The sequence below is a fragment of the Phaethon aethereus genome (genome assembly GCF_964289735.1).
Source record: "Phaethon aethereus genome assembly, chromosome: W".
Lineage (NCBI taxonomy): Eukaryota > Metazoa > Chordata > Aves > Phaethontiformes > Phaethontidae > Phaethon > Phaethon aethereus.
Window position 1 is genome coordinate 28,615,678 of NC_138581.1, and position 26,098 is coordinate 28,641,775.

The following is a 26,098-nucleotide window of genomic DNA, read 5'->3' on the forward strand; positions in this document are numbered from 1 at the left end:
ACAGTTGATGATTCAGTTCCTCCTAGCCCCCTCCACTTCTATATTTAATTCTCCTTAAGTTCAACAAGCTGTTTCCCAAAAGGATCCATGATATTTAGAAATATTTAAACACCTGGCTTAACTGTGTGGCTTAGTGTGCTTTTCTTGCCTTTCACCTCTCAATAACAGAATCACAGAATCATAGAATCACTAAGGTTGGAAAGGACCTTCAAGATCATCAAGTCCACCCATTAATCCAGCACCACCATGTCCCCTAAACCATGTCCTGAAGCGCCACATCCACACGTTTTTTGAACACTTCCAGAGATGGCGACTCCACCACCTCCCTGGGCAGCCTGTTCCAATGCTTGACCACCCTCTTGGTGAAAAAATTTTTCCTAATATCCAATCTAAGCCTCCCCTGGCGCAACTTGAGGCCATTTCCTCTCGTCCTATCACTAGTTAGTTGGGAGAAGAGACCAACACCCTCATCGCCACAACCCCCTTTCAGGTAGTTGTACAGAGCAATAAGGTCTCCCCTCAGCCTCCTCTTCTCCAGACTAAACAACCCCAGTTCCCTCAGATGCTCCGCGTAAGACTTGTGCTCCAGACCCCTCACCAGCTTCGTTGCCCTTCTCTGGACACGCTCCAGCACCTCAGCATCCTTCTTGTAGTGACGGGCCCAAAACTGAACACAGTATTCAAGGTGCGGCCTCACCAGTGACGAGTACAGGGGCACAATCACTTCCCTCCTCCTGCTGGCCACACTATTTCTGATACAGGCCAGGACGCTGTTGGCCTTCTTAGCCACCTGGGCACACTGCCGGCTCGTATTCAGCCGGCTGTCAACCAGCACCCCCAGGTCCCTTTCCGCCGGGCAGCTCTCCAGCCACTCCTCCCCAAGCCTGTAGCGTTGCATGGGGTTGTTGTGACCCAAGTGCAGGACCTGGCACTTGGCCTTATTAAACCTCATACAGTTGACCTCTGCCCATCGATCCAGCCTGTCCAGATCCCTCTGCAGAGCCCTCCTACCCTCCAGCAGATCAACAGTCCCCCCCAGCTTGGTGTCATCTGCAAACTTACTGAGGGAGCACTCGATCCCCTCATCCAGATCATCAATAAAGATATTGAACAAGACCAGCCCCAGAACCGAGCCCTGGGGAACACCGCTTGTGACCGGCCGCCAGCCAGATTTAACGCCGTTCACCACAACTCTCTGGGCTTGGCCATCCAGCCAGTTCCTCACCCAGCGAAGAGTAAACCCATCCAAGCCACGAGCCGCTAGTTTCTCCAGGAGAATGCTGTGGGAGACGCTGTCAAAGGCTTTAGTAAAGTCCAGGTAGACAACGTCCACAGTCTTTCCCTCATCCACTAGGCGGGTCACCTGGTCATAGAAGGAGATCAGGTTGGTCAAGCAGGACCTGCTTTTCATGAACTCATGCTGGCTGGGCCTGATCCCTTGGTTGTCCTGCACATGCCCTGTGAGCGCCCTCAAGATGAACCACTCCATAATCTTCCCCGGTACGGAGGTCAGGCTGACAGGCCTGTAGTTCCCAGGATCCTCCTTCCGGCATTTCTTGTAGATGAGTGTCACATTGTCAAGCCTCCAGTCTTCTGGGACCTCCCCTGTTAACCAGGACTGCTGATAAATGATGGAGAGTGGCTTGGCAAGCTCCTCCACCAGCTCTCTCAGTACTCTTGGGTGGATTCCATCAGGCCCCATGGACTTGTGGGTGTCCAGGTGGTTTAACATGTCCTTAAGTGCTTCCTCCTGGATTATGGGCGGGTTATTGTGCTCTCCATTCCCATCTTCCAGTTCAGGGGGCTGAATACCCTGCAGATACCTGGACTGGCTATTAAAGACTGAGGCAAAGAAGGCATTAAGTACCTCAACCTTGTCCTCGTCCTTAGAGACAGTGTTCCCTGCCATATCCAGTAAGGGATGGAGATTCTCCTTGCCTCTCTTTTTGTTGTTAATATATTTGTAGAAGCATCTTTTATTATCCTTTGCAACTGTGGCCAGACTGAGCTCTAGCTGGGCTTTTGCCTTTCTAATTTTGTCCCTGCTTGACCTAATGAGATCCTTGTACTCTTCGTGAGTTGCCTGCCCCTTCTTCCAGAGATGATAAACTCTCCTCTTTTCCCTGAGTCCCAGCAAAATCTTCTGCCAGTCGCTTATAGAATGTCTCATCTGTCTCTTCGTCCTGGTTGGGTGGTCTGTAACAGACTCCCAGCAAGATATCTGCCTCATTGGCCTTCCCCCTCATCCTTACCCATAAGCACTCTACTTGGTCTTTACAATCGTTGATTTCTATACAAACAAAACTCTCCCTAACATACAGAGCCACCCCACCGCCTGTCCTTCCTTGCCTATCCCTTCGGAAGGGCTTATAGCCATCCATTGCAGCACTCCAGTCATGAGAAGCGTCCCACCATGTTTCTGTGATGGCAACATGCATCATAGTTGTCCCACTGCACAATGGCTTCCAGAGTACACTTGGTATGAATTAAAAGTGTTTCAGCCATTTGGTATGACAAACAGGTTCCTGTCAAGAAAGATGTAAAGGCTACTTTGGCAGAATTGCAGTTTCTACTCAAGTTGAATTTATAGAAAAGTCAGCATAGTGACTTTCCCCCTCAACATCACCGATTGACTTAATGTGAAAGTATGTATTTTGTGGCTACTTTTCTTGTCAGGTGGTATTGTCACCTCTCATGTCGCAATATACTGGTTCAGACTTCTTACTGCACAAACACAGAAAGAACCAAAGTCTAAGCTAGCATCAGAAATTGTGTAAATTCTTATGTAAGTAAAAACATTACTTAGTAGCTGATGCTTCACCACGTTTTTTTCTGCTTGGTATTCTCAGAACTTTCATGTTTTCATAACCCCAGCCAGCAACTAAGCACCATGCAGATGCTCGCTCACTCCACTCACGGTGGGATGGGGGAGAGAATCAGAAGGGTAAAAGTGGGAAAATTCTTGGGTTGAGATAAAGACAGTTTAATAAGTAAAGCAAAAGCCATGCACACAAGCAAAGCAAAACAAGGAATTCATTCACCACTTCCCATGGGCAGGCAGGTGTTCAGCCATCTCCAGGAATTCAGGGCTCCATCATACATAACGGTTACTTGGGAAGACAAAGCGCCATAAACTCCAAACATCCCCCCCTTTCCTTCTTCTTCCCTCAGCTTTATATGCTGAGCGTGATTTCATATGGTATGGAATATCTCTTTGGCCAGCCTGGGTCAGCTGTCCCAGCTGTGTCCCCTCCCAACTTCCTGTGCACCCCCAGCCTACTTGCTGGTGGGGTGGTACAAGAGGCAGAGAAGGCCTTGACTCTGTAAGCACTGCTCAACAATAATGAAAACACCGCTGTGTTATCAATCAGCACTGTTTCCAGCACAAATACAAAACATACTAGCTGCTATGAAGACAATTAACTCTATCCCAGCCAAAACCAGCACAAGAACACACACATGGAGAGACAAAACCAAGTTCCACCTGCTAATCTGAATTAGAAGACACACTGCCCTTGTCTTTCTCTCTGCAGCTGGACTGTAAGAGTGTTAATGTTCTTGGAGCAGCATGAAATTTCACTCTCTCAGGACTAAAAGAGAGTATGCACGTAATTCCTTCTTAGTGCTCTTATTCCCTGAGTTCAGGCTGCACTCCACACACCTGATAAAGCACTCTTTTAGAGCAGACATAATTGCATGCAGTAATTGAAAGACAAATAGCTAAGATTTGTTACCTAAAAAACCAGTTGTTTTATACTAACTTTGTTTTACTAGCATATGGGTTTTTCTTGAAAAAAAGTAGCTTATTCTTAATCCAAGTGGAAAGATTGCAGTATGAATGTTTGTTATACTTAAGATGAGTTTATTTAAAACAAAAACAGCTGTCCCAGGATATAAGAACAATGTAGTGGTATATTGCAAAAGCAAATGCAGATGTGGTAACCATGGCTTTATTTGGTTTTGTCATATAGTAAAGATTGAGGTGAAAGTCTTGGGCAGCAGAATGGTTTCTTACTGACATGGCAGATGATACCTGTCTTCTGTTTTCAAGGTCTGTTTTGTCAGCTTCTGACAAATACAAATTTTGGCAGATATGTGGGTTGCAAATTCACTCTGGCATTTTTGGAGATAACCTTCGAAGATGGGGAGATTCCTTATTGTTTTAATTTTCAGACATAAATGTATGTGTAGCATTTTTTCTCCTTCTCTACAAATAATTTGAAGCTAACACGAAGCATATCTCACATTTTGGGAGATCTGTTCAGAACCACGAGCGCTGTAAACCTACTTTAGGATTTGAAGCCTTACCATTTAACCTGGATGTCATACAAGCCATGCATTTGACAAACAAATCCTGTTGGAAACTTTGTTCTACCACGTGTATGAATGCCTTTTAAAAAAAATATAATTGAGACTGAGAGCCTGATCTTAAGTACATTACAAAGTACAAGTATTTTAATATTTGGTAATGAGCAGTACGAATTGTTAGTGCACTGTGTGTCTATAATGCTGTTTGAGCTGCCTGCTAAGTGGCAATATGAAAAGCTTTAGGAATAAATAGTAAAAGAATCAGAATTGATATTGCATAAGAGTGTTTTTTAATGAAAACTGTATCTAAAATGAAATATTGGAGAACTAGTCCACTGGTTGCTAAATGAATGTTTCCCTACCTCTCCCTGTATCTTGCAGGCATACAGGAGTTTCCAGAAAATATAAAAAATTGTAAAGTCTTGGCAGTTGTTGAGGCCAGTGTAAATCCAATTTCAAAGTAAGTTTGTCATTTTTGTCATGTTTTGTATTTTATGCAAACACTGCTGAGTCTCAAACATACCCCAGACAACTTTTCACGAGCCAACCTTTGGAGGCAAGGAGCAGAGTTACCTGAGAAGTATCTTCATTAACCTCATTGCACTGCGATACAGTATAGCTATGTCAGTAAAATATTTTGCCCAAGCTAATAGGCTATGTGACCATTGCTATGTTATACCATGTGGCTTTCTCAGCTTTAAGTCCATCACTTCTCTGTGAAGTTAGAGAAATACGCAGTTTTGTTTCTTAATAACAATAATTAATTTTACTCTAAAGCCTGTACCACTGTTTTATCAAACTCAGCTTTTATGAGAAGATTTCCCTGTCACGTTCTGTAGTGACAAAATTAATTTCCCAGAAGTATCACTGCCAGAGATATAAACTTTGCGCGAGGTAACTCTTCTGGGGGAAAAAAGGTGTTGCATAGGTTTCAATTTATCTTCTCTAATGAATGCCTCCTCCACATTAGGTATCAGAAGATCACAAACACATAGCAAGACTACATTTGTTGTTTGTAGTTTTTATTGCCTGTAGATATTGTCCTCAATACTTAAGATTAGTTTCAAAATTATTTTTATAGTGAACAGGTATCTAGTGTAATTTTGTAGCAATTCTAGTACCACCTTAATTTTAATGTTATCAATATGTAGGACTTCAATACTATACTGTTGTTTAAGAAAAATGAGACTTAGTGCCTTGAATATAATTGAAACAAAGGCACTACATTATTTTATTTCTATATAGGCTTCCAGATGGATTTTCCCAACTGTTAAACCTAACACAGCTGTACCTGAATGATGCTTTTCTTGAGTTTTTGCCAGCCAACTTTGGCAGGTAAGTTGAATTTGAAACTTACTATATATATTTAGTTTTAAATTTATGCAGAGCAGTTTCTGCTGCTTCTTAAGCAAAGTGTGAACTGAAGAACTGTGGAAGAAGGTACATATTAGTGTGGTGGGTTGACCTTGGCTGGATGCCAGGTGCTACCAAGCCACTCTGTCACTCCCCTCCTCAGCAGGACAGGGGGAAAAAAATTAGGATGGAAAGAAAAAAAACCAACCCCCAAACATATGGGTCAAGATAAAGGCACTTTAATAAGCAGAAAGCAAAGGCTGCACACAGAAGCAAAAGAAAACAAAAGATTTATTCTCTACTTCCCATCAGCAGATGATGTTCAGACACTTCCCGGGAAGCAGGGCTTCAGTAGCTGTAGCGGTTGCTCCGGAAAACAAACATTGTAATAACGAATGCCCCCCACTCCTCCTTTCTCTTAGCTTTTATTGCTGAGCTGATGTCATAAGGTATGGAATATCCCTTTGGTCGGTTTGGGTCAGCTGTCCTGGCTGTGTCCCCTCCCAAGATCTTGCCCACCCCCAGCCTACTGATGGGGGAAAATGTTGGAGAGACAGCCTTGATGCTGTGCCAGCACTGCCCAGCAGTAGCCAAAACACTGGTGTGTTATCAACATTGTTCTAGCTACCAGTACCAAAGCACAGCACCAAGGGCTGCTATGGGGAAAATTAACTCCATCTCTGCCAGACCCAATACAATTAGTTACAAAAAAACCCCAAATCTTTATCACCTTTTTTTTACTGGACTTTTGAAGGACAGACAGAATGCTTATACAGACCCAAGAAATAAAACTCATTTACATACTTGCTGCTTCTACAACACAAGTCTGATAAGTATGGGAGACTAGTATTTCTGAAATATGGCTTCATTATCATTTAGTAACTGGAGTGGAGGAAATAATGACATCTGTAGTTACATTTGTCCTCTCCTGGATGCACAGATTCCTTCATGCACATCTATATTTCTCGAGTGCCTTGTCAGGAATCTTTGAGAGACAGCATATTTATGGTGTGCTGACTAAGCAAAATTGGTGCATGTAACAGCTTAAATAAGAGACAAATACTAAACCCCTACCTCTTTAAAATGGATTAAATCTTGGGAGCAAAAGTGAAAGGATAATATTGCTAAAAGGAAGAACCCAACCACTGCCCTCTATTCCAGGGAGACTTTACTCGGGTGGCTCGCTTGATTGTGGCACATGTTTCACATTCATGGGTGACCTGTGTGATGGCCTCCATGGTCAGGTCCTCCCCTCGATCACGAGCCCACCTGTGTGTTGCACCTCTCCTAGATGTCCCAATGTCTTGTGGGCCCATCGAGCTACAAATAGCTCACCCTTATGCTCCCAGTCCAGGTCCACCTGAGCTGCTTCAATTTTGGCAGCCTCGTCTACCTGTTGATTGTTTCCATGTTCTTCATTGGTGTGGCTTTTGGGCATATGAGCATCTACATGACGTACTTTTAGAGCCATGTTTTCTACCCAGGCAGCAATGTCCTGCCACAATGCAGCAGCCCAGATGGGTTTACCCCTGCGCTGCCAATTGGTCTTCTTCCACTGCTGTAGCCACCCCCGTAGGGCATTAGCCACCATCCAGGAGTCAGTATAGAGATAGAGCACTGACCACCTTTCTTGTTCAGCATTCTCTAGGGCTAGCTGGATGGCTTTCACTTCTGCAAACTGACTCGTCTCACCTTCTTCTTCAGTAGCCTCAACGACTTGTCGTGTGGGACTCCACACAGCAGCTTTCCACTTCCGATGATTTCCTAACAGATGACAGGATCCATCAGTAAACAGCGCATAACACCTTTCATCTTCTGATAACTCATTATATGGTGGTGCTTCTTGGGCATGAGCCACCTCCTCAGGCAATGCTCCAAAGTCCCTGCCTTCTGGCCAGTCCATGATCTCTTCCAGGATTCCTGGGCGGTTGGGTTTCCCCAGTTGAGCTTGTTGCATGATCAACGCTACCCACTTACTCCATGTAGCGCTGGTTGCGTGATGTGTAGAGGGGATGTTTCCTTTGAACATCCAGCGTAGCACAGGCAATCATGGTGCCAAGAGGAGATATGCTTCTGTACCAACAACTTCTGAAGCAGCTCGAACTCCCTCATATGCTGCTAGTATCTCTTTTTCAGTAAGGGTATAGTGGGCTTCTCATCCTCGGTACCCTTGGCTACAAAACCCTAGAGGTCGACCCTGGGTTTCTCCTGACGTTTTCTGCCAAAGGCTCCAGGTGAGACCATGCTCCCCAGCTGCAGTGTGGAGTACATTTTGCACAGCTGGTTCTGTCTGGACAGGGCCAAGAGCCACTGCATGAGCTATTTCCTGTTTGATCTGCTCAAAGGCTTATTGTTGCTCAAGGCCCCACTCAAAATAGTTCTTCTTTTGGGTTACTCAATAGAGAGGGTTCACAAGCTGACTATAACCTGGGATATGTATTCTCTGGAACCCCACAAGGCCTAGGAAAGCTTGTTTTTTTCTTGTTAGCTGATGGAGCCATAGTTGCTATCTTGTTGATCACATCCATAGGGACATGATGGTGTCCATCCTGCCATTTCACTCCCAAGAACTGAATGTCCTGTGCAGGTCCCTTGACCTTGCTGTTTCTTATGGTGAAACCAGCTTTCAGAAGAATCTGAATCACACTTTTTCCCTTCCCAAACACTTCTTCTGCCTTGTTTTCCCACATGATGATGTCGTCGATGTATTGTAGATGTTCAGGGGCATCACCCTTTTCCAGTGCAGTGTGGATTAGTCCATGAAAAATGGTGAGGCTGTGCTTCCACCCCTGGGGCAGTTGATTCCAGGTGTATTGGACACCCCTCCACATGAAAGCAAACTGTGGCCTGCACTCTGCTGCCAAAGGGATTGAGAAAAATGCATTGGCAGTATTAGTTGTCGCATACCGCTTGGCTGCCTTTGACTCCAGTTCATATTGAAGTTCTAGCATGTCTGGTACAGCAGCACTCAGTGGTGTTGTGACTTTGTTCAGGCCACGATAGTCTACTGTTAACATCCACCCTCTGTCAGACTTTTGCACTGGCCATATGGGACTATTGAAAGGTGAGTGAGTCTTCCTGATCAGTCCTTGGCTCTCCAGTTGATGAATCAGCTCATGGATGGGAGCCAGGGAGTCTCTGTTGGTGCGATATTGCCACTGGTGCACCATCCTGGTAGCAATTGGTACCTGCTGTTCTTCAACTATCAGTAATCCTACAATGAAGGGATCTTCTGAGAGGCCAGGCAGGGTTGATGATAGCTGTTTGATCTTCTCTGTGTTAATGGTGGCTACACCAAAAGCCCGTCGGTACCCTTTTGGGTCCTTGAAGTACCCTCTCCTGAGGTAGTCTATGCCAAGGGTACAAGGAGCCTCTGGGCCGGTCACAATGGGGTGCTTTTCCCACTTGTCCCCTGTTAAGCTCACCTCAGCCTCCAATACAGACAATTCTTGGCATCCCCCTGTCACTCCAGAGATCCAGGTGGGTTCCGTGCCTCTATACCCTGATGGCACCAGCATACACTGTGCACCAGTGTCTACCAAAGCCTTGTACTTCTGTGGATCTGATGTGCCAGGCCATAGAATCCACACAGTCCAGTATACCCGGTCATCCCTTTCTTCCTCCTGGCTGAAGTCAGGGACCCTCTATTCCTGTTCCTGCTCAGAGTATTCACTGTTTGGCCTTTGCAGTGCCAGACCAGAAGTCCCACACCAGGATCAAGGGAGGTGATTTCAGTATTTCTGTGTCTGGGAGATCGCTGATTGCCTTCTTGTGCCTCTACACCGACTAAACTGAGAGCCTTCTTGGGTGGCCCCTTCTTAACAGCTGTCCTTCCCTCTCAGTTCGCATACACAGGCTTCCAGCTTAAAGGTGGGCTCACCATCCCACTTCCTCATGTCCTCCCCCTGGTCACGCGGGAAGAACCAGAGTGCGCCAAGTGGCATGTGCCTGGGGTTCCCTTTCCCTCTGACCGGGACTGACTCTGTGGGGTGCCCCAGCCAAGGCGCTGGCCCATAGGGATGAGGACGGACAGAGATTTTCTTCAAAGTTTAGGAGCCAAGTTTTGGAGCCAAGCTGGCGCTCCCTCCACAGTTGTTGTATCCATATCTGGGCAATACATCCCTGCCAAGCTGTTAGAATATAATGCTGGGGCATTTTGGACCCCCCTTCCTCCATATGGCCCATATGCACAGGACATAATCTGGATCTTTGGAGACCTTAACGTTGTCTAGGTCACTGTAGATGACTTCCAGCACCGCTAATTCTCTCAGGTACTGGATGTCTTCGTCCACAGTAGTCCACTTTCCTGGGGAGTTCACAAGATCTTCCTTGAATGGATATCTTGCCCTCACACTTGAGAGGAACTGTCTCCAGACTGCAAATTGCTGCCTCTTATCCAATTTCTCTCTCAATTCCCAGGTTTCTAGCAAGGGATCCCAGCTATTGGGCTCCCTTACCTTCCAATTCCTGACTGTTGGCCCTGCTATCCCAGCATCACCTGGCTGGCAGATGTAATCTTTCCACATGTCTCAGAGTTCTTTCGAAATCAGGGACTAGGTAGTTTCCGCCTCCTGTCTGATTTCTCTCATTCCTTCCTCCTGTTTCTCTTCTCAAGGACTGTCTTCTTGATCAAACCCTTCCTCAGTGATATGGACCTCCTTATCCACTGTTTCTTTTTCACTACTGGAGCAATTACTGTAGTTGTTGTTGTTGTTTAGATCCCTATCTCAACCATGGTGTCCTCAGATGCAGTTTGGGTCCCTATCTCTACTGTCATGTCCTCAGATGTAGTTTGCATCATCATCTCAGTCAAGGTATTCTCAGAGGTAGTTTGGGTCCCTTCCTGTGGTTACCACAGTCCTCTGATCACAGTTTGGTACTATCAGTACCAAACTGTGTCTCGATAGGCACAGGCCAGGCCCCAGGACAGTGCTAGAAGCTGTTGGTTTTCATTGGGGTAGGCAAGGCACCCTTCTATCAGGTGGTGTGTCAGTTTGCCAGGGATGCTTGCCTGCTCAGGTGTAAAATCCACCTATGGGAGGTGATAACCACCCTAGGCACCTGCCCAAATCCTCCACATACATACCCTGCCATGCAGGGACCGGCCACCTCAGGGCACATTTCAGTATCGCCTCATGGAAGAGTTGTCTTCTCTTACACCAGGATGAGACTAGATTCCACAAGCTCCACAGTATGCCAACAGTGTTAATTAGTAGTATTAAACAGCTCACATAAGGGTGAATAAGGACCTCGGGAGCCTGTGTAATAAAACCACCCACATCAATCCCAGGTAGGGAGGAGATGTGTTCCCTCATCCTGTCCACAAGATAGCTCCCCCAGCACAGTGAGGCCATCAAAGCCAGGGCAGAGTACAAAGCCATTGTTTGTACTAACATGTTCCCAAGCTCAGCAGAAAAGAGATAAGCAGGGCAGCCAACAAACTCCATGACCTGCAAAGAAGCTTGCCACTTGCGGTGGGTTGACCTTGGCTAGATGCCAGGTGCCCACCAAAGCTTCTCTATCACTCCCCTTCTCAGCTGGACAGGAGAGAGAAAGTATAACGAGAAGCTTGTGGGTTGAGATAAGGACAGGGAGACATCATTCACCAATTACTGTCATGGGCAAAACAGACTCAACTTGGGGAACTTAGTTTAATTTATTGCCAATCAAAATCACAGTAAAGAGAACTAAAACCAAATCTTAAAAGACCTTCCCCCCACCCCTCCCTTCTTCCTGGGCTCAACTTCACTCCCCATTTTCTCTCCCCCCAGTGTCACAGGGGGATGGGGAATGGGGGTTGTGATCAGTTCATCACAGATTGTCTCTGCTGCTTCTTCCTCCTCAGAGGGACGACTCCTCACACTCTTCCCTTGCTCCAGCATGGGGTCCCTCCTATAGGAGACTGCCCTCCACGAACTTCTCCAACGTGAGTCCTTCCCACAGGCTGCAGTTCTTCACCAACTGCTCCAGCCTGGGTCCCTTCCATGGGGTGCAGTCCTTCAGGAACAGATTGCTCCAGCATGGGTCTCCCACGGGGTCACAAGTCCTGCCAGCAAACCTGCTCCAACATGGGCTCCTCTCTCCACGGGTCCACAGGTCCTGCCAGGAGCTTGCTCCAGCATGGGCTTCCCTTGGGGTCACAGCCTCCTTCAGGCATCCACCTGCTCCAGCATGGAGTCCTCCATGGGCTGCAGGAGGATATCTGCTCCACCATGGAGCTCCATGGGCTGCAGGGGGACAGCCTGTCTCACTGTGGTCTTCACCATGGGCTGCAGGAGAATCTCTGCTCCAGCACCTGGGGCACCTTCTCCCCCTCCTTCTTCACTGACCTTGGTGTCTGCAGAGTTGTTTCACATATTCTCACTCCTCTCTCTGGCTGCGAAATTGCTGTGTCATTTGGGTTTTTTCTCCCCTTCTTAAATACGTTATCCCAGAGGCGCTACCAGGGTCGTTGATTGGCTCAGCCTTGGCCAGCGGCAGGTCCGTCTTGGAGCCGGCTGGCATTGGCTTTATTGGACATAGGGGTAGCTTCTAGCAGCTTCTTTCAGAAGCCACCCCTGCAGCCCCCCACTACCACAACCTTGCCACACAAATCCAATATAACACTTAATAACTACTGTAGTTATAGCATGCTTAATACAAAACTGCTGTTGTCTCGTGCCCCACGTTGGGTGTCAAAAAGGATTGTGGTGGGTTGACTTTGGCTGGCTGACAGGTGCCCACCACATCACTCTATCACTTCCCTCTTCAGCAGGACCGGGGGAGGGGGGAAATAAGGTGGGAAAGAACTTGTGCGTCAAGGTAAAGGCAGTTTAATAAAGAAAAAGCAAAGGAAAACAAAAGATTTATTCTCTACTTCCTGTCAGTAGGTGATATCCAACCACTTCCCAGGAAGTAGGGCCTCAGTACGCATGGCAGTTGCTTCAGAAGACAGATGCCTCAATAACCAATGCCCCCATCCTCTTCCTTCTCCTTTCTCTTAGCTTCTATTGCTGAGCATGAGATCATATAGTATGGAATATCTCTTTCGTCAGTTTGGGTTAGCTGTCCTGGGTATGCCCCCTCCCAAGATCTTGCCCACCCCCAGCCTACTGGCCTTTGGGGTTGAGGGGAAATGTTGGAGAGACAGCCTTGATGCTGTGTGAGCACTGCTCAGCAGTAGCCAAAACACTGGTGTGTTATCAACACCTTTCTAGCTACCAATACAAAGCATAGCACTATGAGGGCTGCTATGGGGAAAATTAACTCCATCTCAGCCAAACCCAATACATACAGTTGGTCTTCTAAGAAGTTAATCTTACATGTAGTTTTAAAAAATCTTATTAATTATTTTTTCTTCATCACTGTCCTCTTCTGTAATGCTTAATGGCTAGGTAAATGGTGAAGTCATTAATTACTAACTGCTTAAGAATAAATTGGTTACTGAAGGCAACTTGAAAGCAAGTTCTCCAGTGTTGTGTTTCTCTTTAATAGTTATGAAGAATTCAGCCTTGGTTTTTAAAATATAATTAGTGACTTGCAGGATCCTAGGTTGTAGCCAGGAGAATGAAACTGAAATTAAGACTTTTCTCATCAGTTGTTTTTAAATTAATCCAAAGTATTTATATAAATTTACCTGCTTAATTGCACAGTATTGCACAGAATAAATACTATTCTATAGGAAGATAATGTTTAGATCAAATAAATTAGAACACAATTAATTTGGTAACACGGTCATTTCAAAGTAAGGTTCAGATCCCTTTGACATTGATTACTTCTGTTCTGTAAGTGATCAGACTGCTCTGCCATCCCACAGCTTTATAACTAGGTATGAATACTTGCTAGTGCAACTGGTCTGATATACAACTTGTACTTTGGAATATGAGAAAAAGCTCTGGCAGAAACTTTTGAGATATTTAGAGCATTGTTAGTTATTCCCATCCAGGACAAGCCTTCAACTTCTTTCAATTTGGTGCATCAGTTGTTTTGTATATGGCTTTATAGCTATTACTCTTCTTTACATGGGAACACATGAGTTCATTTGCCTAGTTTTACTGGCAACTATAGGCAAAAATGCCTCATAATAACTAAGCCAATGCTATATTAAAGGTAGCTAGATTTTTCTGCTCCATGTGTCAGGTTCTACCAGTTCAGGTTAGAAACCTGGTTTCCCACATCAGTTTCTCTCTGACTGTTTATATTAATTTGTTCCATAGTTTAATTGCTGTCTTCATAAGTGTTGTCCACCATTCTCTCACCTGCTGTTTTTATAGTGTTCCCATATACCTCTTTTATTTTGTTAGACTAAACAAAATTGTTTCCCTCTGGTATGGCAGGTTTCCTTTGTGCCTGGTTATATTAATAGATCTTGGAGCTACTTTGAGTTCTTTTTTTTTTTTTTGACAGAGGATGACAGCATATGTAGCTATATTTAGAATTCAAATTGAGATCTCTTCATGGCTTGTACAATGTCATGTTTATCTTCTTGTTTCTCTTGGAAATGTCTATGGTTACAATCTAGTGTTCCACTAGCCCTTTTTGCAGCTGCCTAGTGTCATTTCCCATATGACTGACTAATGCATTGGACAGCTCAGTTAGAAATAACTGATGACTCTGCAAGGAAATCAGAAATACTTGACTTAGTACTGTGGCACATTGTCCCTTTTCTATTTTTTTCAGTCCTTAAGGTTGTACAGTTTTTCCCCCGCTACAGTGTCCTAATAATTCACTGTATTGTCTGTGACTGTCTTTTGTAGCATCAGCCAACTTAAACATTTTTCCTATCCTTTAAGATTGGTGTTAAAAACTATTGAATAGGATAGCCCCAAAATGGGTCTTTGAGCACCTCTGTCAGTAATATTCAGCCTGATGCTTAGGAAAGAGAACTTTGTGTAATGCAAACTACTTCTAGTATATCCATGCAGCATTTTATTACATTTAACTCTATGTTTTATTCTCTCCTTCAAAATTTGTGATAAAGCTTTGCATAATATTGAGGTCAAGGTTATGCAACCTTTTTTCCCCTTCTTTATGAGCATTACATACTTGCTTTCCTTCAGTGATGTTGTACCAGTCTAACCTGTTAGACTTATTAAAAATCACCAGACTTTTGATTAAATGTGCCAGTTCCTTTGAAATTCTGAGGTGATAAAGTATGGGGTTTTTTTCCCAAATTCTAATTTGAATGCATTAATATTGGACCAGATCATAGAATTAGCTTTTATGCCAGTGCACAGAAGTCTGAGAATTGCTTATGCTTACCTAAGAAAACCATATCTGTTGTATCTAAATACATCATTGTCATGGTTTAACCCCAACTGGCAACTAAGCACCACACAGCTGCTTGCTCACTTTCCCCCAGTGGGATTGGGGAGAGAACTGGAAGAGTAAAAGTGAGAATACTCGTGGGTTGAGATAAAGACAATTTAATAGGACAGAAAAGGAAGGGAAAATAATAATAATAATGTTTAAAAAAATATACAAAAGAAGTGATGCACAATGCAATTGCTCACCACCCGTCAACCAATGCCCAGCCAGTTCCCGAGCAGCGGCTACCACCCCCCAGCCAACTCCTCCCAGTTTTATTGTTCAGCATGATGTCATATGGTATGGAATATCCCTTTGGCCAGTCTGGGTCAGCTGTCCTAGCTGTGTCCCCTCCCAGCTTCTTGTGCACCCCCAGCCTCCTTGATGGCAGGGCAGTATGAGAAGCTGAAAAGTCCTTGACTTAGTTTAAGCATTGCTTAGCAACAACTAAAACATCAGTGTGTTATCAACATTATTCTCATCCTAAATCCAAAAGACAGTAGTATACCAGCTACTATGAAGAAAATTACCTCTATCCCAGCCGAAACCAGGACAATCATGTATATTTGCATTTAAATATACAAACATATAAGCAGAGCATTCTAAACTTGAAGCTCACTGCATGCTAATGTTGAGACAGAACTTTAAAAAGGAAACATTATTTACTTATGAGGGTTTAAGCAAAGCAAAGAGTTGATCTTCAGTGTAATTTTAAAAACTTTGAGAATGTTGTCTATAGTGGGATATTGCTTCCAGAAACTTTTTACTGTGATGTGGCAATGAATTTACTTTTAATCTTGTTTCTCAACAGTTTGCAGTAGTAGATATTTTTAGCAGTATCTACTTTGGGATATCTTTTTCCATAAATGTACAATGATGATCAAATTTGGGACTTAATTTAGTTAAAGATATGCAATTTTGCTGAAACTTTTGCAAAACGCAACCTGCTATAGAATGCATGTATTTCAGTCCTCTTGCCTTTATATTTTAGCTATGATTTAAAAAAAAAAATATTTCTGCATTAGCAAAACTGCAAGGGAGGTGAAAAATAAAGAACATCTCTCTCTCAAATACTTTTAGCTTTTCAAGGAATGACTGCTGTTGAACAGCAAGTTTCTAAGTATACCTGCTATATATTTCTTCTACAATTTCACAGATTGTATAGTTAAAGATATAAGATTTACAAAGAATATTGATCTTATCCTGGCAAAGTGTTCATGGAGAGATTTTGTTTTAAATAAAAGTTGAGCTACATTTTAAAAGCCAGCTAAGTTGGTTACATAAAATAACAGTCCTGTAACAATAATTTTGTTGAGACCATTACACCAGGTATACTTAAAAGTTGAATAATATTCCCTTATAGCTTTGTGTTTAGGTCATGTGTAAATATTTCTGTGGTTATGGGTTTTTACAGCTGAGAAATGAAATGTTTCCATATGAGTATAAAAAATCTTTGTGATAGAATGGCAGAGGAAATATACATTCTGTCACTAAGACTTTTACTTTTCCTTTAGTATAGGTGGACTAATTCTCTGTCCATATTTCCTCTCTGAATTAAACCCTAGTTTTTCAGTTCCATTACAGCAATTCAGATGCTTAGCATGGGTGTTTACACCAGCAATTTAAAGAGCAGCTAGGCTGAGTATTTGATGTGTACTACAATATTAAACTTGAATTAACCCTCCCAGTCATAACAGAAGAAGTGACAACTGCTTCCAGCCAATAATTCTCATCAATTACTGCAAGAAAATTGCTAGTTTAGATGCAGCCTGTATCTCCCAGCCAGGAGAGGTTGAAAATGTTTCCCTAGTAGCCTCTGTGTAGCTCTACACATAAGGACTTAGCTATTCCATGTCCAATCTCTTAGGGTTAGCTAGAGAGCTTAGAACATGAAACAAGGTCACAAAGCTATGAATCTTTCTGTCACCAAAGGCAGTCTTTAAGTTGCCAGAATTAGCTTACTAAAAGCATAGCACAGTGAGTTCTGTCTAAAGTCAATGAACTGTGGGCATGCATATATATAGTTCAGCATATGAATGGAGGTTTGCTTCTACTGCTTTCAACAGAGAAATTTGACTGCATACACATGTTGTGAAGCAAAACTACAAACTGTGTAGCTATTTTCCCTGTCAAAGCAAAAGACCAACTGGAGCCTAATGCAGTGTTTGAATGTTGAAACCTTCTCAAAATAAAGGGCTTTGGAGTTGATTGAATGTGCTACTTTGTTCTTAGACCAGTGTTTACAAAGAGCCCTGCTACAAAAGAGTAAGAAGCTGAGCAGGTATTTGTAATTGTGGGATGCATCAGAAAGGTGATGGTGGGGAAAAATTGCTTCTTAATGTGAAGAATTGGTATCTTATTAGAATCACAGAATCTTTGAGTTGGAAGGGACCTTTAAAGGTAATCTAGTCTAACCCCTCTGCAAAGAACAGGGAAATCTTCAACTAAATCATCTTGCTCAGAGCTCCATTCAACCTGACCTTGAATGTTTCCAGGGACGGGGCATCTACCACATCTCTGGGCAACCTGTTCCAGTGTTTCACCACCCTCATTGTGAAAAATTTCTTCCTTATGTCTAGTCTAAATCTACCCTCTTTTAGTTTAAAACCATTGCCCCTTGTCCTATCGCTACAGGCCCTGCTAAAAAGTCTGTTCCCATCTTTCTTATAAGTCCCCTTTAAGCACTGAAATGCTGCAATCAGGTCTCCTTGGAGCCTTCTCTTCTCCAGACTGAACAACCCCAACTCTCTCAGCCTTTCCTCATAGGAGAGGTGTTCCATCCCTCTGATCATTATTGTGGCCCTCCTCTGGACCCTCTCCAACAGGTCCATGTCTTTCCTGTGCTGAGGGCTCCAGAGCTGAATGCAGTACTCCAGGTGGGGTCTCACCAGAGCAGAAGGGCAGAATCACCTCCCTTGACCTGCTGGCCATGCTTCTTTTGATGCAGCCCAGGATACGGTTGGCCTTCTGGGCTGCGAACGCACATTGCCAGCTCATGTCCAGCTTTTCATCCACCAGTACCCCCGAGTCCTTCTCAGCAGGGCTGCTCTCAGTCCCTTCATGCCCCAGCCTGTATTGATACCGGGGGTTACCCCAACCCAGGTGCAGGACCCTGCACTTGGCCTTGTGGAACCTCATGAGGTTCACATGGGCCCATTCCTCGAGCTTGTCCAGGTCCCTCTGCATGGCATCCCATCCCTCAGGCGTGTGAACCGCACCACTCAGCCTGGTGTTGTCTGCAAATTTGCTGAGGGTGCATTCGATCCCACTATGTCATTAATGAAGATATTAAACAGTACTGGTCCCAGCACGGAACCCTGAGGGACACCACTTGTCACCGATCTCCATCTGGACATTGAACCGTTGACCATTACCCTCTGGGTGTGACCATCCAACCAATTCCTCATCCATCCAACAGTCCACCCATCAAATCCATATCTCTCTAATTTAGAGAGAAGGATGTTATGGGGCACTGTGTCAAAGGCCATACAGAAGTCCAGAGAGACGACATCCATAGCTCTTCCCTTGTCCACTGATGTGGTCACTCCATCATAGAAGGCCACTAGGTTGGTCAGGCAGGACTTGTCCTTGGTGAAGCCATGCTGGCTGTCTCAAATCACCTCCCTGTCCGCCTTAGCATAGCTTCTAGGAGGATCTATTCTATGATCTTCCCAGGCACAGAGGTGAGGCTGACAGGTCGGTAGTTCCCAGGGTCCTCCTTGCTACCCCTTTTTTAAAATGGGTGCAATGTTTCCCTTTTTCATGTCCCCAGGGACTTCACCTGACTGCCAGGACTTTTCAAATATCATGGAGAGTGGCTTGGCAACTACATCAGCCAATCCCCTCAGGACTCTGGGATGCATCTCATCAGGTCCCATAGAGTTGTGCATGTTCAGGTTCCTCAGGTGGTCTCGAACCTGATCTTCTCTTACAGTGGGAGGGACTTTGCTCCTCCAGTCTTGCAGTCCATCCCCTACGAGAGGTGTGAGAAGAGAGACTGCCAGTGAAAACTGAGGCAAAGAAGTCGTTCGACACCTCAGCCTTCTCCTCATCTGTTGTTAGCAGTCTGCCAGTCTTACTCATCAAGGGGCGTATGCTTTCTTTGACCTTCCTTTTCTGGATGACATACCTGTAGAAGCTCTTTGAATTCTTTGTGTCTCTTGACAAGCTCAGCTCCAGCCACACCTTGGCCTTCCTGACCTCATCCGTACACAACCAGGCAGCATCCCTGTACTCTTCCCAGGATACCTGTCCCTGCTTCCACTGCCTGTGCATTTCCTTCTTGCCCTTTACTTTGCCCAGCAGGTCTCCACTCAGCCATGCTGGTCTCTTGCCTTCCTTTCCTGATTTCTTACACCTGTGGATAGAGAGCTCTTGCACTCTATGGAAAGCATCCTTAAAGATGTGACAGGTCTGTTCTGCTCCCTTGTCCCTGAGGGCAGTTTCCCAGGGGGTCCTATTAACTAACTCCCTGAAGAGCTGGAAGTTTGCTTTCCTAAACTTCAGGGTCCTGACTTGACTCTTCACCTGCCCCATATCCCTCAGGACTACTAACTCCACCAGAGCATGATCACTGCAGCCCAGGCTGCCTCCAATCTTGACGTCAACAATTAGGTCACAGAATCACAGAATCATTAAGGTTGGAAAAGACCTTTAAGATCATCAAGTCCAACCATCAACCCAACACCACCATGCCCATTAAACCGTATCCTGAAGTGCCACGTCTACACATTTTTTGAACACTTCCAGTGATGGTGACTCCACCACCTCCCTGGGCAGCCTGTTCCAATGCTTGACCACTCAGTGAAGAAATTTTTCCTAATATCTAGTCTAAACCTCCCCTGGTGCAACTTGAGGCCATTTCCTCTAGTCCTATCACTAGTTACTTGGGAGAAGAGACCAACACCCACCTCACCACAACCCCCTTTCAGGTAGTTGTAGAGAGCGATAAGGTCTCCCCTTAGCCTCCTGTTCTCCAGACTAAACAACCCCAGTTCCCTCAGCCACTCCCCATAAGACTTGTTCTCCAGACCCCTCACCAGCTTCATTGCCCTTCTCCGGACATTCTCCAGCAATTCAACGTCCTTCTTGTAGTGACGGGCCCAAAACTGAACATAGTATTCGAGGTGTGGCCTCACCAGTGCCGAGTACAGGGGCACGATCTCTTCCCTACTCCTACTGACCACACTATTTCTGATACAGGCCAGGATGCTGTTGGCCTTCTTGGCCACCTGGGCACACTGCCGGCTCATATTCAGCCGGCTGTCAGCCAGCACCCCCAGGTCCTTTTCAGCCGGACAGCTCTCCAGCCACTCCTCCCCAAGCCTGTGGCGTTGCATGGGGTTGTTGTGGCCGAAGTGCAAGACCCTGCACTTGGCCTTATTAAACCTCATACAGTTGACCTCTGCCCATCAATCCAGCCTGTCCAGTTCCCTCTGAAGAGCCCTCCTACCCTGCAGCAGATCAACACTCCCACACCACTTGGTGTCATCTGCAAACTTACTGTTTTGTGTTGTATTAGGGTTGTTGGTGGGTGACATCTTCTTTTTACAACCCTGTCTGTATTTAAACCAAACTTTCTGCATTTCATTTAACAAAGAGATAGTCTTGTCACTTGTGTCCTAGTGCAAAAAATTCCACTGGGAAAGGTACGTTGCTTGAATGTCAAGACTACTTTGAACTTAGCTTGGCCAAGCAGTTGAGTTTGGGATCTAGAGGTTATTTATCTTGCAACCAAGGATTTAGTGAAAGAAACGTTAAACTGCCTTCTAATAGAAATATCAAAATGGATTAAGAAGCTGACTAGAAAGAGAATATGGAAGGAAATACAAGATTAATTTAAAGGTTGTTTTTGCCATGTGGAAGACCACAGGTATTCCTGTGATGAGGCTTTTTATATGAAATGGTTTGATACATCACCAGTATTAGAAATTCAGCATCTTAACTTGTGTGGACTGATCCTGCCTTTCTTCTTTTACTTCCTGTGTACTTCTGTATATGATGATAACATATACCCATAATGAATCTAATGAAGTGCTTTAAAATCTATGGCATGAAGGAGAGGAACTGTGTTCAAGCAGATGCAGAAAAGCAGGCAAGATCCAGTTTGTTTGCTGCTTTATCAAAACCAAACCGCAATCAATAAATTAATTTAAAATGACATGCAGATTGCTATACAAAACATACTTGTATTCTTACACAAAAAAATGTTTCAAACTTGTAGATCTTTTTTGAAGTTTATCAATGTAAATAAATTCTGAGATTTCTTTTGTCATAAAATACAGTATAATGTGATAATTTGTTACGCATTTCTGTTACAGATTAACTAAACTCCAGATATTGGAACTTAGAGAAAACCAGTTAAAAATATTGCCAAAGTAAGTATGTATGAAATTTATTTAAAATACTTTGGAGGGTTTTTTCTGTAGTTATACTAATAATGTAGTGCATATCAAAAAGTAGATCACAGCTTAAAATGTGTAGCTGTGTAACTGGACTAAGTTCTCACAAGGAACTTTCCCTTCATACTGCTGAAATTATATTTCTCTCCAGAGTCACTGGTCTTCCTATTCAGATATTTGCCTATTCAGAGATTTCTGAATTTTTTCTGTCCCTCTCCAGCTCTGGATTTCTGATCCACCTGTCAAGCTTTTAAGTAAGCATGTGGGCACTCCAAGATGATCATTCTGAGGTGTCTGATGCTTTTTGCACATAGCATTGTATTGGTGCCCAGATGCCCATTTGGATACTATTCTGATGGCCAAGTGCCTGAAACTTGGGCATTATCTCGAAATCAAATGTGGAGTTTGAGATGCTTGCTCAGAATGACTGAGGGAATGAGATTCACGTGATGTGAACAATTTTTTTTTCTGTTTAATATATTTCACTGCTGAAGAAAGTAAAAACTCCTTACTGTGTTGCACAGAGTCTGTTATGCAGTATGTATTCTATAATGCAACAGGTTTGTTTAACATAATGGAAGCATATTAGTCAGCTGTGTTTTTCTGTAATTATAAAATAGTTATGGAAATTGTTATAGCATTTGTTTTAACAGTAAATGCAATTGTACTTATCTCTCAAACTCTAGCACCTTTCTAAGCCCTGCCTTGCAACTCTCACTTGCTTCATCAAACCATCCCAGGTTGATGGTGGTGTATTTCCTGCTGTTTCTATGAGCTAGAGCAATGCTCTGAATTTTCTGACTTGGACCCTGGAGGTCTAAGTGGGTTAACAGAGGTATAAAAGGACAATGAAGAGAGAAACAGAGATCCCAAAGATGGGATGTGAATAACTAGTTGTAGAGTCCTGAATATGTTGTGATGTGCAATGAAAGGGGTCCTCCTCTGGCAACAGACATTGGTAAAAAGAAGTACTGGTTTCAGATGTTTCGGTGGAGAAGAGGAGGTGGTAACATTTGAACATTCATTCTGTCCAGCTCATATGCTAGCAGACTTGCATGCAGTAGGCTGAAGTGTGAGTTGCCAGCCCTTTAAGTACAACAGCCAGCTTTTCTAGTGACTAGCTACCTATGTGCCTAAGACATGAACAAGGGGTACATTCCATTGGAATTCCCTTTTTATGTGCCTAGATACCGTACTGTGGTGTATAAAAATGCCAAAACTAGCATCTGGAATGAAATGTATAGCATCAGAAAGCATGACTTTAAATCTTCCAAGTGTGAAACATTCTACTCATTCATGTGATATAAATACTCTCTATCCTTCTTTGCTCTTTCTGCTATTGCTAATTTTCCATAGAAAAAATTAGAGGACATGTAATTTGGGGTAGTAGCTCTATAAATTAAGTTATTCCCAACTGAGGAACAGTAGCTATAATTAAAATTTATAGCTAATGCATATTTTGTTTATAAAATTACTCTGACCTTAATTGCCGTAATTAACACTAATAGCATGAATTACATGTGATATTTTAAAAAGAGTAGTTTATGGAGGTCTCTTGTAGTGATAAGAGACACTTAAACAAATACTGTAATTTATTTAAGCCAAACACTTCTGTTGAAGTTGCTGGGATTTTTTTTGTAGACTTCAGTGTTTTCAGGGTTTCATCCTTGCTGAAAAACTAAACAACAGCTGTCATGATGATGTCCTCTGCAGCACCTCCATAATGATCTACATACAGTACATGCTGAGCTGTCACCTTTATTATTCTCTTCTGGTATTCTTGTGGTTCAATTAGGGGAGAGTAAAGCTTTTGAGACTACTTTTTTATTTATTAATTTAAACACATTAATATGCATTTTGCTACAGTGAGGCACTGAGAAAATATATTGTTTATGTATGATGTACACTGGAAAGAAAAATTTATTGTGGTGTCCATAGTATGCAAGAGGTGAATCTGCCTTTCAGGATAGCACAACTGTGCAGCAGTTGACCTGGCCAACAAAGGTGTCTGTGGCCTGCCTTTAACTATTATGTCAGAACAGAAGCCGATGGGAAATTCGAACTTACACAGTTTCCCAAACCTGAGTATGTGTTTTAAAAGGAACATGATTTACAGCTTTAAACAGTGTAGAAAATCCAAAGGTTGTTTTTTTTAAGCTAATAAGATGTAACAGTATGTGCTAATATTTTTGCTATAGAATACAAATATTTTCCCTGTCATTCTCCTTTTTAATATTTTCATACTTATAGCTGCTACTTTTCATATTTGTAATGAGAGATGTATTTGGATTAACTTCTACAAAATCAGCTATCCCTCTTTCTGAATTAAACATGCATGTAATTTTTAAAACTAAAGCATAAAGCACTTGAAAGACTGTTAATCAAAATGGGTAATTAATGTCAACACACTAAATCAACCTTGCTTTGTGCCAAATTCATCATTTTGCTTGGATCTTATCCACAGCCAGAGACTGCAAAACTGTCAGTATTATAATGCAAACCAGCTCAATAAAAATATTTCTACTGAAAGGAAAGCAAAGATATGCAGAGACTAGTTTAGAGACATTTATCTGATAGGTAGCTGAAAGTTGGGAAATGGTCTAATGCAAATATAAAAAGGTTTGTGTTTGTTTTTTTTTATTAAAAGCTTCTGTCGTCTAATTGTCAATAGAGTAACTTTTTTAGAAAGGAGCAAGTTATTTGAAGGGATAATTACTATGATTCAGGGTCCTATCTTGCCTATCACTCACACCTCTTGAATTGTATGCTACTTGAAGCAAGTGGTGGTGTTACCCTTAGTGAAGTTGACTCTTACATCAGAATCTGAGGCATAATTTAGACTACCTGTTCTGTTAGTGTTGGATTGATTTGACAGCGAGTTCAACAATATGAATTATGAAACAGATTTTTCAGTTTATGAAAGGGATTACATGATGCTGTGGCAGAGGGAGAAATAGGTGTAACTCAGTGATCTAGTAAATTTTTGTTTCCAGTCCTGTATTCCTCTTCCTTTAGTATTGAATTTTCCTGCTACTTTAACAATTTCAGTGTATGAGAAGCTTTGTTTGCATTTTGTCTGAAGGTATAGTTGCTCTATAAACAATACGGAAAAGCAAAGAGATATTAGTTTCCTAAAACTTTGTCATAAAATAGCTGAAAGTGCTATAAATTAGGCAGGCAGTGGGGATGGGGAGGAAAATAACTGAGGCCCTGGTCTTGCAAACACATTTTGTATATGTTACAGTTGAGTGGCTATGTTTGCTAGATTAGAGACATTTTGGAAAAAAAAAAATCCTTGAGATTTTTGATCCTTGAGAGAGATTTGCAGATATTTGTTCTGGTTCCAAATGGTAAGGCCCTTGGTGGAAAAAGTTTGTTGGTTTTTGGGGTTGTTTTTTGTAAATAAGACAGTGAAGACTGAGGCAAGAATGGCAACTTTGGGTTGCCTTAAAGCCATTGAGGATGTAGCACTAGCAGGATAGGAAGGGGAAGGATCACCTAGATCTTGGGTTTGTTTGGAGCGTAATTTCTGTATCTATCTGGTGTAAATTGGCAGCTTAGATTCTGTGAATCTGGTGTTAGCTGTGTAAACAGTTTGGCCTCAGAGTTGAATGGTGTACAGGAGGAAGGGGGGAAAAAAATCACTCAGACCTTGGAGTTTATTGGTTTGGGAGATTGATTTCCCCCCCCCCCCTCTTTTTACCAAACCATTCATGTTGAACTGAAAGAAAAAAATCCTTTTATCTCAAACTTCAGTAAAAAGCCCCAGCCAACTTTGTTTCAATTCAGCCTCATCAAAATTCACTCACATCAGATTGAAGTTTTTAAATTTTGTTGATGTACCTGGTCTTTTCTTCATTTTTAAAATTTGTGTTTATTTTAAAAATGAAAATCCAGTTCAAATAAAAATCAAGGCACTGTCTAAAAACTGTTGAAATGAAAGGACTATAAAAATGTTAAAATAAGCCTTTTATTTTTTCCAAATATTCATTTATCTGTATTAAAACTAATTTGTCAAATTCAATCCCACATAGCTGTGATCTCCTTTAATCTGCTTTTTGAGGCTGAAATTTAGATTGTCAGAAGAGTTTTGGACTGCTCTCTCTAGTAGCCCACAGTCTAGCTAGCATAGCTTGAAAACAGAAGAAATGGAAAACCTTTTTAAATTGAAGCCATCAATAAAAATAGATTATGGTGTTGCCCACAGAGTTTTGAAAGCTGCAGGATGATACACTAGATCCTTTGAGTGAGCTGTGCTTCAGGAAGACGCACTGGGGCAAGTTTATTCACAGTATATGTCACTAAAATTGGTATTTGCACAATCTCATAAAGCTTTGAGAAATTCAGCTTGCCAGTATTTCAGAGGGACTTAAATAATTTATGTTAGAATTTGGAAAATGAATTTTAGCAGTTGCCTTATTGTTCATCCTGTTTATGAGCTTCAAAAAATGAGGGAAAACGTTTCTCGGATTCTTCTGGAGATAGCCTTCTCATGTATTTTTTAATTTTTCTTCTTCTTTGAGACAGTGGGAATGTGAATTAAAGGTTTTTCCCTAAAGTCTGTGTATACTGTCTGTGCAGTACAATAAAAATGACTTCTGCTTTTGTCTTGATCATGTCTTTACTTATTTATGCTAAATTCCTAGTTTGTCTCTAGCATGATTACTATAACGTAATGAAAAGCAAGTCTATAGATAGATGTTGAGTGTAATCCTTTTTGGAGATTATTTCATGAATAATATTAATAATCA

At 42.8% G+C, this 26,098-nt stretch overlaps 1 protein-coding gene across 1 annotated transcript in view; it reads left to right on the forward strand.

The window, feature by feature from the left end:
• Positions 1-26,098, forward strand: part of LOC309415051 (erbin-like) — a 97,871-nt gene that overhangs the window by 21,838 nt on the left and 49,935 nt on the right. The window contains 3 exon segments of the mRNA XM_082012442.1: positions 4,690-4,768; positions 5,554-5,643; positions 21,267-21,323. Coding sequence (XP_081868568.1) covers positions 4,690-4,768; positions 5,554-5,643; positions 21,267-21,323 — 226 coding nt within the window.